The sequence below is a fragment of the Bos indicus genome, chromosome 5 (assembly GCF_029378745.1).
Source record: "Bos indicus isolate NIAB-ARS_2022 breed Sahiwal x Tharparkar chromosome 5, NIAB-ARS_B.indTharparkar_mat_pri_1.0, whole genome shotgun sequence".
Taxonomy (NCBI): domain Eukaryota; kingdom Metazoa; phylum Chordata; class Mammalia; order Artiodactyla; family Bovidae; genus Bos; species Bos indicus.
The window spans coordinates 108,130,281-108,143,583 of record NC_091764.1 but is presented as its reverse complement, the minus strand read 5'-3'; the positions used below and the strand labels follow the sequence as shown (position 1 = coordinate 108,143,583).

General features: G+C 38.0%; 1 protein-coding gene across 15 annotated transcripts in view; it reads right to left on the bottom strand.

Moving 5' to 3' along the window:
* Window positions 1–13,303, bottom strand: part of WNK1 (WNK lysine deficient protein kinase 1) — a 129,891-nt gene that overhangs the window by 96,606 nt on the left and 19,982 nt on the right. The window contains exon 1 of one of the 15 annotated variants that reach the window (XM_070788676.1): window positions 619–3,480. The exons of the other annotated variants lie outside the window; for them this stretch is intronic. Within the exon in view, the coding sequence (XP_070644777.1) occupies window positions 619–747 (129 nt within the window). The 5' untranslated portion in view covers window positions 748–3,480. Of the gene's footprint in view, window positions 1–618; window positions 3,481–13,303 lie in introns of those variants that run through there. 15 annotated transcript variants of the gene reach the window in all.

Sequence of the window (13,303 nt, the reverse complement as noted above, 5' to 3'; positions counted from 1 at the left end):
GATCAGCCAGTGCCAAAGATATACTAAAGTTCCATTCCAAAAAAAGAGAGAGAGAAAGGAAGAAAATGAAGAGAAGGGAAGAGAAAGAGGGAAGGAAGGGAATGAGGGAGGGAAGGAAGAAAGAAACAGACAAAGTAACATTTAGGCCCTAAACTGGAATCTCCGAAAGTTTAAAAAAAAATGTTAATACTAAGGTATGGGACATTGAAAGATTTTTGTCACTTTAAAACAGTGATTAGCAGTTTCCTATAAGGCCTCTGTCTCACAGAAAACATTTCATTCAACTAACTGCTACATGTTCCTTTTAAAGCTCACCACAAAGACAAACATAGAAAGTGAAGACAGATTCACAGGGAAATATATTATATTAAACATGTTTACTATTCTTAACAAAGAAAAGACAAACAGCAAAGAGGATGGCTTAGAAGGCTAAAGCAAAGTCTCCCTACCAACCTTCTCTGTTCACAAAACTTCAGTTTAGAAACCACTTTATCCACAAGCATTCTGTCTCCTCCTACTTGAAGTTCCTTCCCATCCCTCAAGACTAAGTAGCAGGCATTGTCCACTGCCTACTCACCATTCCCAAACTCCTTCTCCTTGCTAACAGTGTTCACTTACTTGGTTCAAGCATCCACCTTGCGACAGAAGAGAAGCAGGTCCTACCTCCAGTCCAAGGAAAGGAATCACGACTGGCCTAAACCAGTCGCAGAGTCCCATTCCCAAGACTTGAATTAGGCATGGGCACATAACCACAACTCTGGCCAGTGAGACAAGAGACAATCTGAAAGAAATGGTTTCTTCTGCTGCTGAACCCCGTCCAGGTCACATGTGATGCCTGAGACTGGCACCAAGGGGCACTGGCCCGAGAATGGCAAAGATACTGCTGATGACATGACTGAATCAACCTATCTGGAAATGCCCTATCTTTTATGAAAGATTATAAATCTTTATTCACTAAAGCTGGCCTTTTGGCTACTTGCTGCCAGAAACATCCTGAAAACTCTCAGCACTTTCAGAAGACACTTTTATCAAAGTAGATGTATCTAAAAACACTATCACAGGACTTATCACAGACTATTTGTGACTTAGAATGACTCCTTGATTTTCTCAGTGTATGAGCTGAGAATATAACCTCAATACATGTTCTGTGAATAAGTGCGCTGGTGTATGTGTGTAAGGTGTACGTCTGACATATTACAAAACATACCAAGAAAGAGTATCAAATTCACTTGGGAAATGTTGGTAAAAACTAAATTAAACAGGCTTCTTTAATGCAGGACTTCTTATGAATCTACAATACACAATATCCACTCAACTCCCAAATATTAGGAAAAAGCAATTTCAGGCAATGGAAAGTAAAGTGAATATCAACTTGTTTCATAAAAACAACTCATGGCAGCACACAAAAAGCAGATTTTTATGTATGACTGGGTGGGAAATATGGTGGGCACATGCAAGGGTTAATGCAGCAAATGCAGGAGTCAGTCAGACCATCCAGACACCAGGATGAGGTGGCGGCCCACATGAAGGCAATGGGCTGACACATGATCCTCAAACATCAGCTCATCAAGTAGTCTAACAAGGTAAGAATATATGGATTTAAGCAACATGATGAACAAATGCAGAATATTCTCCTCTAATAAATAACAGAGCACATGATCATAGAACTTCAACTTCCTCTAAAGGAGAGATGACAGAAACCAACCATAAGTTATTCTCTGGCCATATGCAATAAACCTAGGATTCTGATTTGCCTAAATGAAAACATCTAAATACCAACATCGGAGTTCCAAAAGATTCCCCAACAGCCCGGTCAGATCACAGTGAGACACAGAATAAACAAGCCCCAGCCATTAAACTGCTTATCCGTTTCTCAATGCCTAATTCCAATGCCAGCAAGCACCTTGAGGTTCATCAACTTGAAGAAAACATTTAAAACTAAGGAGCAACTAAACTCAATAAAAAAAAATACCTGGGAAAAAGCAGAAGCTAGGAAAAGAGTTGAAAACTTCAAGGAAAAAAGAGAGAAAATTCTCAAATGAGAAAAGCTTGTATACACGATACAAGTTGACTTATTTTTTTTTTTAAATAAAACCCCTTGGAAGTTAAAAAATATGACAGCAAAAATGAAATAGCATGGTTAAGCCAAGATTTTCTAAGACGCAAACTAGAGAAAAAAAGACATTAAAATACGAGAGAAAAAAAGACAAGGAAATTATTAGACCATTGTTTTAGAAGAACCAATATACATATGTAATAACAGGAGTTCAGAAGGAGCAACAGGGAAAATCAGTTCAGTTCAGCTGCTCAGTCATGTCTGACTCTTTGCAACCCCATGAACTGCAACATGCCAGGCTTCCCTGTCCTTTACCAACTTCATGGAAAATAAAGGGTAATAAATAAAGCAACAAAGTAAAAATTATCTGCTGATGGCCAAGGAATTTTCAGACACAAAGAGCCACATGGAAAAATTAGGCCCACACCAAGAAATGGCAACCCACTCCAGTGTTCTTGCCTGGAGAATCCCAGGGATGGGGGAGCCTGGTGGGCTGCCTTCTACGGGGTCACACAGTCAGACAAGACTGAAGCGACTTAGCAGCAGCAGCAGCAAGGCACATCACTGAAGACAAGCTGAGAGACCTAGAATCTTTGCTAGAGAAAAAGTATGTTACAAGGGACAGAGAATCCTACCAGCAGCAGACTTCACAGCAACATTAAAGTTAAAACAAATTATAGATTCTTTAGGAAAACTATTTCCAATCTAGAATTTGGTATCTAAATTGCCAATTAAGGAAGGGAGGAAAAGTGAAGATACTCTCAGAAAATGCAAGGTTTCAAAAATATATATATCTCCCAAATACCCTTTCTGAGACAAATATTAAGGTACACTTCAAAAATAAGGGAAGAGACCAAGAGAAAGAAATGGAATTCTGTAACCAGGACCCACCATTAGCTAGAGATAAAAGAATTGAGCGAATGAGCGAAAGGAGACCCCTAACCCGGGCATCAACCTGGAAAGCAAGCAATATGGATTGGCGAACGTTGTTAAGTCTCTAAAAGAGGAATCTCCAAAATGGAAGAATATCTAGAAGATTCAACACACTGACAGAAGATTTAAACAACCAGGAGAAGAACTTTAGGGGGAAAAATGAAACACATAGAAACTAAACAAAAACTCCAGAGAAAGCAAAAGGTTGTACAATAAGTGAAAACTAATCATATATTACTAGGCTCAACTTTGCAGAGCATTTACATAGTCATAAGGATGTAAACAAAGAGTCAGACACAACTGGGCAACTGAACAAGGATGTAAACACTAAATATTTCAACTTCTTTGCAGGAGATGACAGAAAAGGATACATGACAGATGTGGGAGTAACCCACAGAGAGAATCAAAAAGACAGTATCAAAAGTTGAAAAAACAAAACAAAACCCTACAACTGCAGAATGTTAAGTAGATATATGGAGTAAATATCTACAGAAATAACTTAAAAAAAAAAAAACCCTGCAAGTAGGTATCTCTGAGGACTAGGAAATGCGAAGAGGAAGGTGGAAAGAGAATGGTGGCTGCTTTTTCGACAATAAGCCTCACAGAACTATTTATCTCTACCAATTATGTAAGCAAGCAACCTATCATAAAATTAAATGTGCTTCCCCAGTTATATATGTTTGCTACGGTATAATCTGAATACATGGACTAAATGTTCCCTCAAAATGATTAAGTAATTTATGATATGGTTATACTATTATACTTTGAAAGCTGCAAAATTGTCAGTGTGATACAGAAAATTATCAAGTTTTAAATTTAAGCAGGAAGGGGTAGAGGTGGTAACAGTATTTCAACTTTTGCAAAAAGCTGTTAATTTCTACAAACATTCATTGGTGACTGCTATAATGTGTACAGGGTTTCTTTCTGGAGTGATAAAAATGTTGTAAACTGCTTGTGGTGTAAGCCACACAACCCTGTGAATATACTGAAAGCAAAGCTGTACACTGTGGATGGGTGAATTTATGGTATGTGAGTATCTCAGTAAAGCTACCGAAAAAATGAATGAGGAACACAGGTACAAAAACAATTAAGTGAAGGACAGTCTTTTCACCAAATGGTGCTATCACAATTAGATAGCCACGTGCAAAATAATGAACTTCAATCTATACCTCTTACCATATTCAAATAGACCTAAATGCAAAACCTAAAATTATAAAATCTCTAAAACTGGGTTAGGTGAAGCTTTCTTAGATATGACACCAAAAGGATAATCCAAAAAAACCAAACTGACAAGACTTCACCAAAATTAATAACTACTGATTCTTTACAGACATGTTGCTAAGTCACTTAAGTTGTGTCCAACTCTATGCGACCCCATAGATGGCAGCCGACCAGGCTCCCGTCCCTGGGATTCTCCAGGCAAGAACACTGGAGTGGGTTGCCATTTCCTTCTCCAATGCATGAAAGTGAAAAGTGAAAGGGAAGTCGCTCAGTCGTGTCCAACTCAGCGACCCCATGGACTGAAGCCCACCAGGCTCCTCCGTCCGTGAGATTTTCCAGGCAAGAGTACTGGAGTGGGGTGCCATTGCCTTCTCCATACAGACATGTTAAGAAAATAAAAAAAAAAACAACAAGCCACAGACTGTAAGAAAACACTTATAAATTCTTACACCTATTAAAAGACTTGCATTTAGAATACATAAAGGACTCGAAAAACAAACCGATTTTTTAAAAGGTGGGCAAAATATTTTAACAGACATGTCACCAAAGATACACAGAAGGCAAAGCAGCACAAGAAAAAGATGCTCAACTACATTAGTCATTAGGGAAACACAAATAAAAACCATGACATACCACTACACACCTATAAAAATACCTACAATTAAAGACTGACCATACCATGTATTAGGGAGAATGCTATATCAACTGAATTCCTATATCCTGCAGGCAGAAATGTAAAATAACACACTTAAAAAAAATGGCTTGACAATATTTCAAAAAATTAAACATATACCTAACATACAATCCCACCTTTCCATTAACAGTATTTATTCAAGGAAAATGAAGGCACGTAACCGTACAAAAAACTTGAACACAAATACACATATCAGCTTTATGTGAAACAGCAAAGACCGTGGAAACCCAAATATTCATCAAGAAGTAAATGGATAAGCCGACTATGATACAGCCATTCAAAATACTACTCAGTCATAAAAAAATAAACTACAGATCCACACAACATTGATGGTACTCTAAACTGTTACAGTGAGTGGAAAAAAAAAAAAAACAAAGAGGCACAAGGAGACTTTTGGAGATGATACATACGTTCATTATCCTGAATGCTGAGATGATTTCATGGATCTACACATACACCCAAGCTTGTTATTAAATTATACACTTTAAGCATGTGCAGTTTACTGTATGTCACATAAAACTTTTAACATGAAAACATAACAGAAAAAGTGATGAATTATACGACACTCATAATCACATGAAAAGCAAACACAAACAAAACTGTACGAAAAACTGACACACAGACAATATGTTGTTTAGTCGTTAAGTCGAGTCCGACTCTTTCTCGACCCCATGGATTCTAGTCCACCAGGCTCCTCTGGGATTTCCCAGGCAAGAACACTGGAGTGGGTTGCCATTTCCGCATCCAAAGAATCTCACGGATCGAACACGTGTCTCCTGTATTAGCAGGTGGATTCTTTACCACTGAGCCACCTGGAAGTGGCTCACAAAGGTAAACAACATAATGATTTGATATTTGTATAAACTAACAAATGTTCACCACAGTAAATCTACTTAATACCTATCATCAAACACAAGAAAATTTTTCTTGTGACAAGAATTTTTAAGATCTTTCTTAGTAATACTCAAATATGCAATGCAATATTATTCATTATAGTCACCATGGAAGTCAGTACCTTTTGATCCCCTTAATCTGTTTCACTCACTCCCCCGACCCTGACTCTCGTCATCACTACCAATCTGTTCTATATACAAGTTCAATTTCCATTATTCTTTTTAAGACTCTACATGTAAATGAGGTCATATGATATTTCACTTTCTCTCTTTATTTCATTTAGTATAATGCCCGCAAGGTCCACCCATGGTGCCACAAATGGCAAGATTTCATTCTTTTTTATGAACAATATTTCATTCTATATAACACAAGTGTTTTTCTTTTAATATCTAGATCTTCCAAAATGTGTATACAGAGTATTACTATTTCTTCAACTTGAAACTGAGGAGAACTTGGGAGAATCAAATTTCATCTATGCTTGCAATCACAGCCTCACTATCATTTGGGATAATCTAAAACTTTTATCACTAACTTCTTGAGATGGTGGGGAAAGTTTGCTCAAGAACAGTTTAACAAGAGGTCCTTAACATTCAGAAGATAAAAAAAAAAATTTTTTTTGAACTATCAGAACTGAGTTGTCCAGTGATGGTAGCCACTAGCCAAACATGGCTAGTAAAATACTACTTTGAAATGCTGCTGTCAGGGAATTATATTCAGTATCTTATAATAACCTATAATGGAAGAAAATGTAAAAAAAAACAATATATTCCTGTGTGTGTGCTGTGCTTAGTGCTCAGTGGTGTCCAACTCTTTGTCATCCCAGGACTGAAGCCTGCCAGGCTCCTCTGCCCATGGGGATTCTCCAGGCAAGAATACTGGAGTGGGTTGCCATGCCCGCCTCCATGGACTTCTCAACTCAGGGATCAAACCCAGGTCTGCCACATTGCAGGTGGATTCTTTACTGTCTGAGACACCAGGGAAGCCCAAGAATATTGGACTGAATAGCCAATCCCTTCTCCAGGAGATCTTCCCAACCCAGGAAATCGAACCTGGATCTCCTGCATTGCAGGTGGATTCTTTACCAGCAGAGCTACCAGGGAAGCTGATTAGTGTGTGTATGCATAACTGAATCACTTCTGCTATACACAAGATACTAAAAAATATACACTGAATTCTGAAGATTTAATAGAAAAAAGGAATATAAAATATAATTTATAGACTAATGCTATAATGAAATTTTGACATAGAGGGTTATATAAAATATATTGTTAAAATTAATTCTACCTCTTATTTTCTTTTAATGTGGCTACCAGAAAATGTGGGACTTCCCAGGTGGCTCAGTGGTAAAGATTCCACCTGCCAATACAGGAGGGCAGGTTTGATCCCTGGGTCAGGAAGATCCCCTAGAGTAGGAAATGGCAACCCACTTCAGTATTTTTGCCTGGGAAACCCTGAGCCTGGAGGGCTACAGTCCGCAAGTTCACAAAGAGTCAGACACAACTGAGCGACTGAGCATACATGCGCTAGAATATTTAAATCACATTATGTGGTAAGTCACTGTATTTCTACTGGACAGTGCTGATTTAGGACGTTAATTTTTTACATCTAAATTTGTCATCAGTTCAGTTCACTCAATCAGTCGTGTCCAACTCTTTGTGACGCCAGGGACTGCAGCACGCCAGGTCTCCCTGTCCATCACCAACACCTGGAGTTTACTGAAACTCATGTCTTGAGTCAGTGATGCCATCCAACCATCTCATCCTCTGTCATCCCCTTCTCCTCCTGCCTTCAATCTTTCCCACCATCAGGGTCTTTTCCAATGAGTCAGTTTTTGCATCAGGTGGCTAAAGTATTGGAGATTCAGCTTCAGCTGAATGAATATTTCAGCTTCCAATGAATATTTAGGACTGATTTCCTTTAGGATGGACTGGTTGAATCTCCTTGCAATCCAAGGGACTCTCAAGAGTCTTCTCCAAACAGTGTGGCGAGTCCTTAAAAAAATTGGAAATAGAACTGCCATACGATCCAGCAATCCCACTGCTGGGCATACACACCAAGGAAACCAGAACTGAAAAAGACATGTGTACCTCAATGTTCACTGCAGCACTGTTTACAAGAGCCAGGACATGGAAGCAACCTAGATGTCCAATGGCAGACAAATGGATAAGAAAGCTGTGGTATATATACACAATGGAATATTACTCAGGTATTAAAAAGAATGCATTTGAATCAGTTCTAATTAGGTGGATGAAACTGGAGCCTATTATACAAAGCAAAGTAAGTCAAAAAGAAAAACACCAATACAGTATATTAATGCATATATATGGAATTTAGAAAGATGGTAACGATGACCCTATATGCAAGACATCAAAAGAGACACAGATGTAAAGAACAGACTTCTGGACCCTGTGGGAGAAGGTGAGGATGGGATGATTTGAGAGAGTAGCACTGAAACATGTATATTATCATATGTGAAATAGATGGCCAGTCCAGGTTTGATGCATGAGACAGGATGCTCAGGGCTGGTGCACTGGGATGACTCTGAAGGATGGGATGGGGAGGGAGGTGAGAGGGAGGGTCAGGATGGGAAACACATGTACACCCATGGCGGATTCATGTGAATGTATGGCAAAAACCACCACAATATTGTTAAGTAATTAGCCTTCAATTAAAATAAAAAATAAAATAAAAATAAAATAAATAGGATTATTCCATTTCTTAAACAAACATAAAAGAAGAGCCTTCTCCAACACCTCAATTCAAAAGCATCAATTCTTCGGCACTCAGCTTTCTTTATGGTCCAACTCTCACATCCATATATGACTACTGGAAAAACCATAGCTTTGACTAGACGGACCTTTGTCGGCAAAGTCATGTCTCTGCTTTTTAATATGCTGTCTAGGTTGGTCATGACTTCCCTTCCAAGGAGTAAGCATCTTTTAATTTCATGGCTGCAATCACCATCTGCAGTGATTTTGGAGCTCCCCAAAATAAAGTCAGCCACTGTTTCCAATGTTTCCTCATCTATTTGCCATGAAGTGATGGGACCAGATGCCATGATCTTAGTTTTCTGAATGCTGAGCTTTAAAGCCAACTTTTCACTCTCCTCTTTCACTTTCATCAAGAGGCTGTTTGGTTATTCACTTTCTGCCATAAGGGTGGTATCATCTGAATATCTGAGGATATTGATATTTCTCCTGGCAATCTTGATTCCAGCTTGTTTCTTCCAGCCCAGTGTTTCTCATGATGTACTCTGCATAGAAGTTAAATAAGCAGGGAGATAATATACAGCCTTGATGTACTCCTTTTCCTATTTGGAACCAGTCTGTTGTTCCATGTCCAGTTCTAACTGTTGCTTCCTGACCTGCATACAGATTTCTCATAAGGCAGGTCAGGTGGTCTGGTATTCCCATCTCTTTCAGAATTTTCCACAGTTTGTTGTGATCCACACAGTCAAAGGCTTTGGCATAGTCAATAAAGCAGAAATAGATGGTTTTCTGGAACTCTACTGCTTTTTCGATGATCCAATGGATGTTGGCAATTTGATCTCTGGTTCCTCTGCCTTTTCTAAAACCAGCTTGAACATCTGGAAGTTCATGGTTCACATACTACTGAAGCCTGGCTTGGAGAAATTTGAGCATTACTTTACTAGAGTATGAGATGAGTGCAATTTGTCATACATAAATATAATTAAGATGAAGTCTCTCACTACAATTTTACTTCCACCTTGTTTTCCTTGAATTTCACTTCCATGATGTTTTCCTTGAATTTCACTTCTACATCTAAATTCTAGTCAATTTCACTGACTTAGGAACCCCACAGTGATAATCTCAATGATACACACCAAAGCCCCATAGGAGGATCCTCAATTTTAGAAACGTTATTCCACCAAATATTTTCCTTGGTTTTCTCATCTATAAAATAGAAATGACAAGATACTACATACAGGGTTACTTAGAGAACTGAATGAAATGATGCACTACAGAACATGTAAAGTGGTACTGTTACAGAGCCACTAGATTAGTTAGCTACGTTAGTTAACTGCTACTATACGATTTTCTCTCAGGATTCAAATCTAAGACTCAGTGAAGTGAAAATTAGGTGATGAACTTTTAGGATCACTTCCAATCAAAAACCTCAAGTTAATTTCCAAAGTCTAACCTCAGAAGTTAATTTCCATATTGTGTGTGTGTTAGTCTCTCAGTTGCGTCCAACTCTTTGTGATCCCACGGACTATACTTGCCAGGCTCCTCTGTCCATGGAATTCTCCAGGCAAGAATACTGGAGTGGGTTGCCATTCCTTTCTCCAGGGGATCTTCCCAACCCGGGAGCTCCCACATTGCAGGCAGATTGTTTACTGTCTGAGCCACCAGAGAAGCATATGATAATGACTTTTAATTACATAAAATATCACACTGTACTATGAGTATACTGCCATTATTTCCTCGGTATTTAAAATAACCCAGTCCAAAAAAAAAAAAAAAAAACCTAGTCAAGTATACAAATTATCATTTTGAGATGAGGAAAAAGACTTAGAATTTAAGGAAATGAGAGGTCCAGAGTTACCAATATTAAGTATATTCCAAGAGAACTTCATTTTAATCCTTACATTAAAAAAGTAAGCCACAAATTCCATAAAAACTCAAACCTGGGAGCAGAAGGATGGGGAGAGAAGGAATCTGACAGGATTAAAAGACTGGTAAGTTTGAGTTAAATCTCTCTACCTTTCTTGAGGGTTAGAACCCAAAAGGAAAGAACCTATTTAAAATACATGTATGCGTTAAAATTATATATGTGTCTTCTACAAAATACCTTTAAAAACTCAAACGCAAAAAGGTGCTTAAGGGTTTTCGTGCCACCAGTTTGTGTCATAGCTAATGCCAGTCTATTAATAAGGGACTAAAGAAAACTAACAGATCATTAAATTATCTGCACTGAAGACTAAGCAACTATAGATTTTATATACGCCTAACTTCAACTGTTATGAAAAATCATTATCTGTTCCTCCCGAAGAATGAACACTATATTCAGAGCTTGTGTTACCGGCAGGAGCTGAAATTTATACAGCCACTATATTTTTCATTTTGGGGAAAATATTTATCAACAACTTTCTGCTTTATTTAACTAATTCAGTTTAAGAAAAAAAAAAGAACCCAGTTTCAAGTTTATACTTTAAATAAAGTGTTTTCAAAGAGTACACTGTAAATCACACACACACACAGATGAAACTAAAGAGATACATAACTCTTCACTGGTAAGGTAATTTGTCAAACTTCTGTCATTTAAAATGTGTATACGCCTGGTCTAAATGTACAATGTATTTCTTAGAATAGAGCTCAGTTAAAAGGTTTGAAATCTTTAAAAGTTAAAAAGGAATCTTCCCTAGTAGCTCAGACGGTAAAGAGTCTGTCTCCAATGAGGGAGACCGGGGTTCAATCCCTGGGTTGGGAAGATCCTCTGGAGAAGGAAATGGCAACCCAATCCTGTATTCTTGTCTGGAAAATCTCATGGACAGAGGAGCCTGGAGGGCTACAGTCCATGGGGGTCACAAAGAGTAAGACATGACTGAACGACTCACACAAAGGTTTGAAAACACTGCAATGCAGTCTGTGTATAGCCAATCTACTAGGCATCAAGTGACTAGAGGAGCTGTCGGGGAAATCAGGCTCAAAGTAAAAATCTTCCTTCTTGATTGTTCACGAGGAAATGAAGCATATTTAAGGCAACAAACGAAAGCTGAAAGGACCCTTAAACAATTTCACCACTCATTTTATCAGTAAGACAACATACTCACCCAAGGTCATTCTTCTATAGTTAGCATTAGAACCAAGTTTCCCATTTTCATTCTCTTTGCACTGTATTAGGCAGCAGAAAAAATGTTATCAGTATGTAAGTGCTAATTCTGAATTTCCTATTTTGGTTTCTAATAACCAAAAGAAACTGCAGTTTAACACATGCAGCCATTTCCTCAAGCACTCTTCTAGTGGATTAATGACCACACCAGCTCTCCCATTAAGAGTTTTTCCCAGCTAGTTACCTGGTACTTAGCTTTTTATGGCACTTTCCTTTTCCCATTATGCTCAGCAGTGCATGCAACACACTAAGTTTAGGAATGCAACTCCACTGCTTTGGAAAATGCATGGCCAGGGCCACAATACAAATGAAAATTTCCTGAACTTCTACATTCTGTCCCCATTTTAGAAGCAAAGTACTACAAAATTCAAATGGGGGTTTTTGGTAATCTGTGTATCTCACTCAGTATGAAACATTATAAACATTTTAAGTGGTCTCTATTCAGAACAATAAACCTGGATGTAAACACAAAAGACTTCCTATCTACTAACAAATCTTCATCAACTGAGTCAGTAAGAAAAGAAACATTCAAGGTCTGCAGTCTAAACAAGGGTGATCTCTCTACAAAGAGCAAGAAACACTAAACTCTGCCCATGGTGGGCAGATCATCACCACTCCATACCAGAGTGGTCATACAAGCAATGACTAGTCTCCACATCCTTCTTCCTAATACCCATAAAGTCATAATATCATCTGCAAGGAATCCCCAAAAAAGATACCTCAAAATTATTTCTTTAAAGAATATTAACTGCTCACCCTTAAACAATTCTATTAATGATTAACATCAAAATTCCAGATTTAAAAAACTGCTCAACACTGGGAATGGTTGAGACTGGAAGTTATTTCTTCTGATTTCTGAGCATTACACTGAGTAGTCAAATTAGTGTCGTACATAGACTATTTCAAACAAACGCAGGGAAGAGGAAATGGGAGTTGACTGAGGTAGTGTCCTTCACACTCAAACAAAAGGAAATGTCTTAGTTATTCTCTACTTCTCAAACTTCCAGGGTAGTGGTAGATATATTTTTAAAAACAGTATTTCTATTCCAGTCCATTCAATTCACAAGACTGTATATGGATTTTTTCTTAGAATATCAAGTGAAAGAGAATTTATAAACATACATATGTATGTGTATATTTTAAAATTATATTCACAGCAACATATCTTATTTTCCCAGCAGGGAATTCCTCATATGCAAATAAAAGAGTTGCTAAAGTTCACATACTAATTTTTCTAAAATATAACAAAAATAAATATAGTGTTCATCTCTTTTGAGAGAGTTGACAATATGATCATCACTGTCAGGAGAAATATATAATCAGTGGCAGTTTTAACAGAAAAGAATGCTATCCTCCTGAATGTGGGGGTGGGGCAGGAGGAGGAGGAATCAATCCATTTTCCATTTTATAGTAGTAAAATCGGCAGAACTGCCAATTTCCAGTCCTCCAACAGTATTCCCCGCTGCTGCTTACTCCTCTCTCATGTTTATTCCTCCCTCAGTTCCAAGATTTTCCTAAATTTTAATTTCCTGGCAATATGTGACTTTGACAGTAATATTTTTTGAACCCCACCCTGGCCCTGTGGTGGGGTTCGCCATGTTACCAGGGAGAAGTTATACCTGTTACTAGACTGCTGGTGCTGCTAAGTCGCT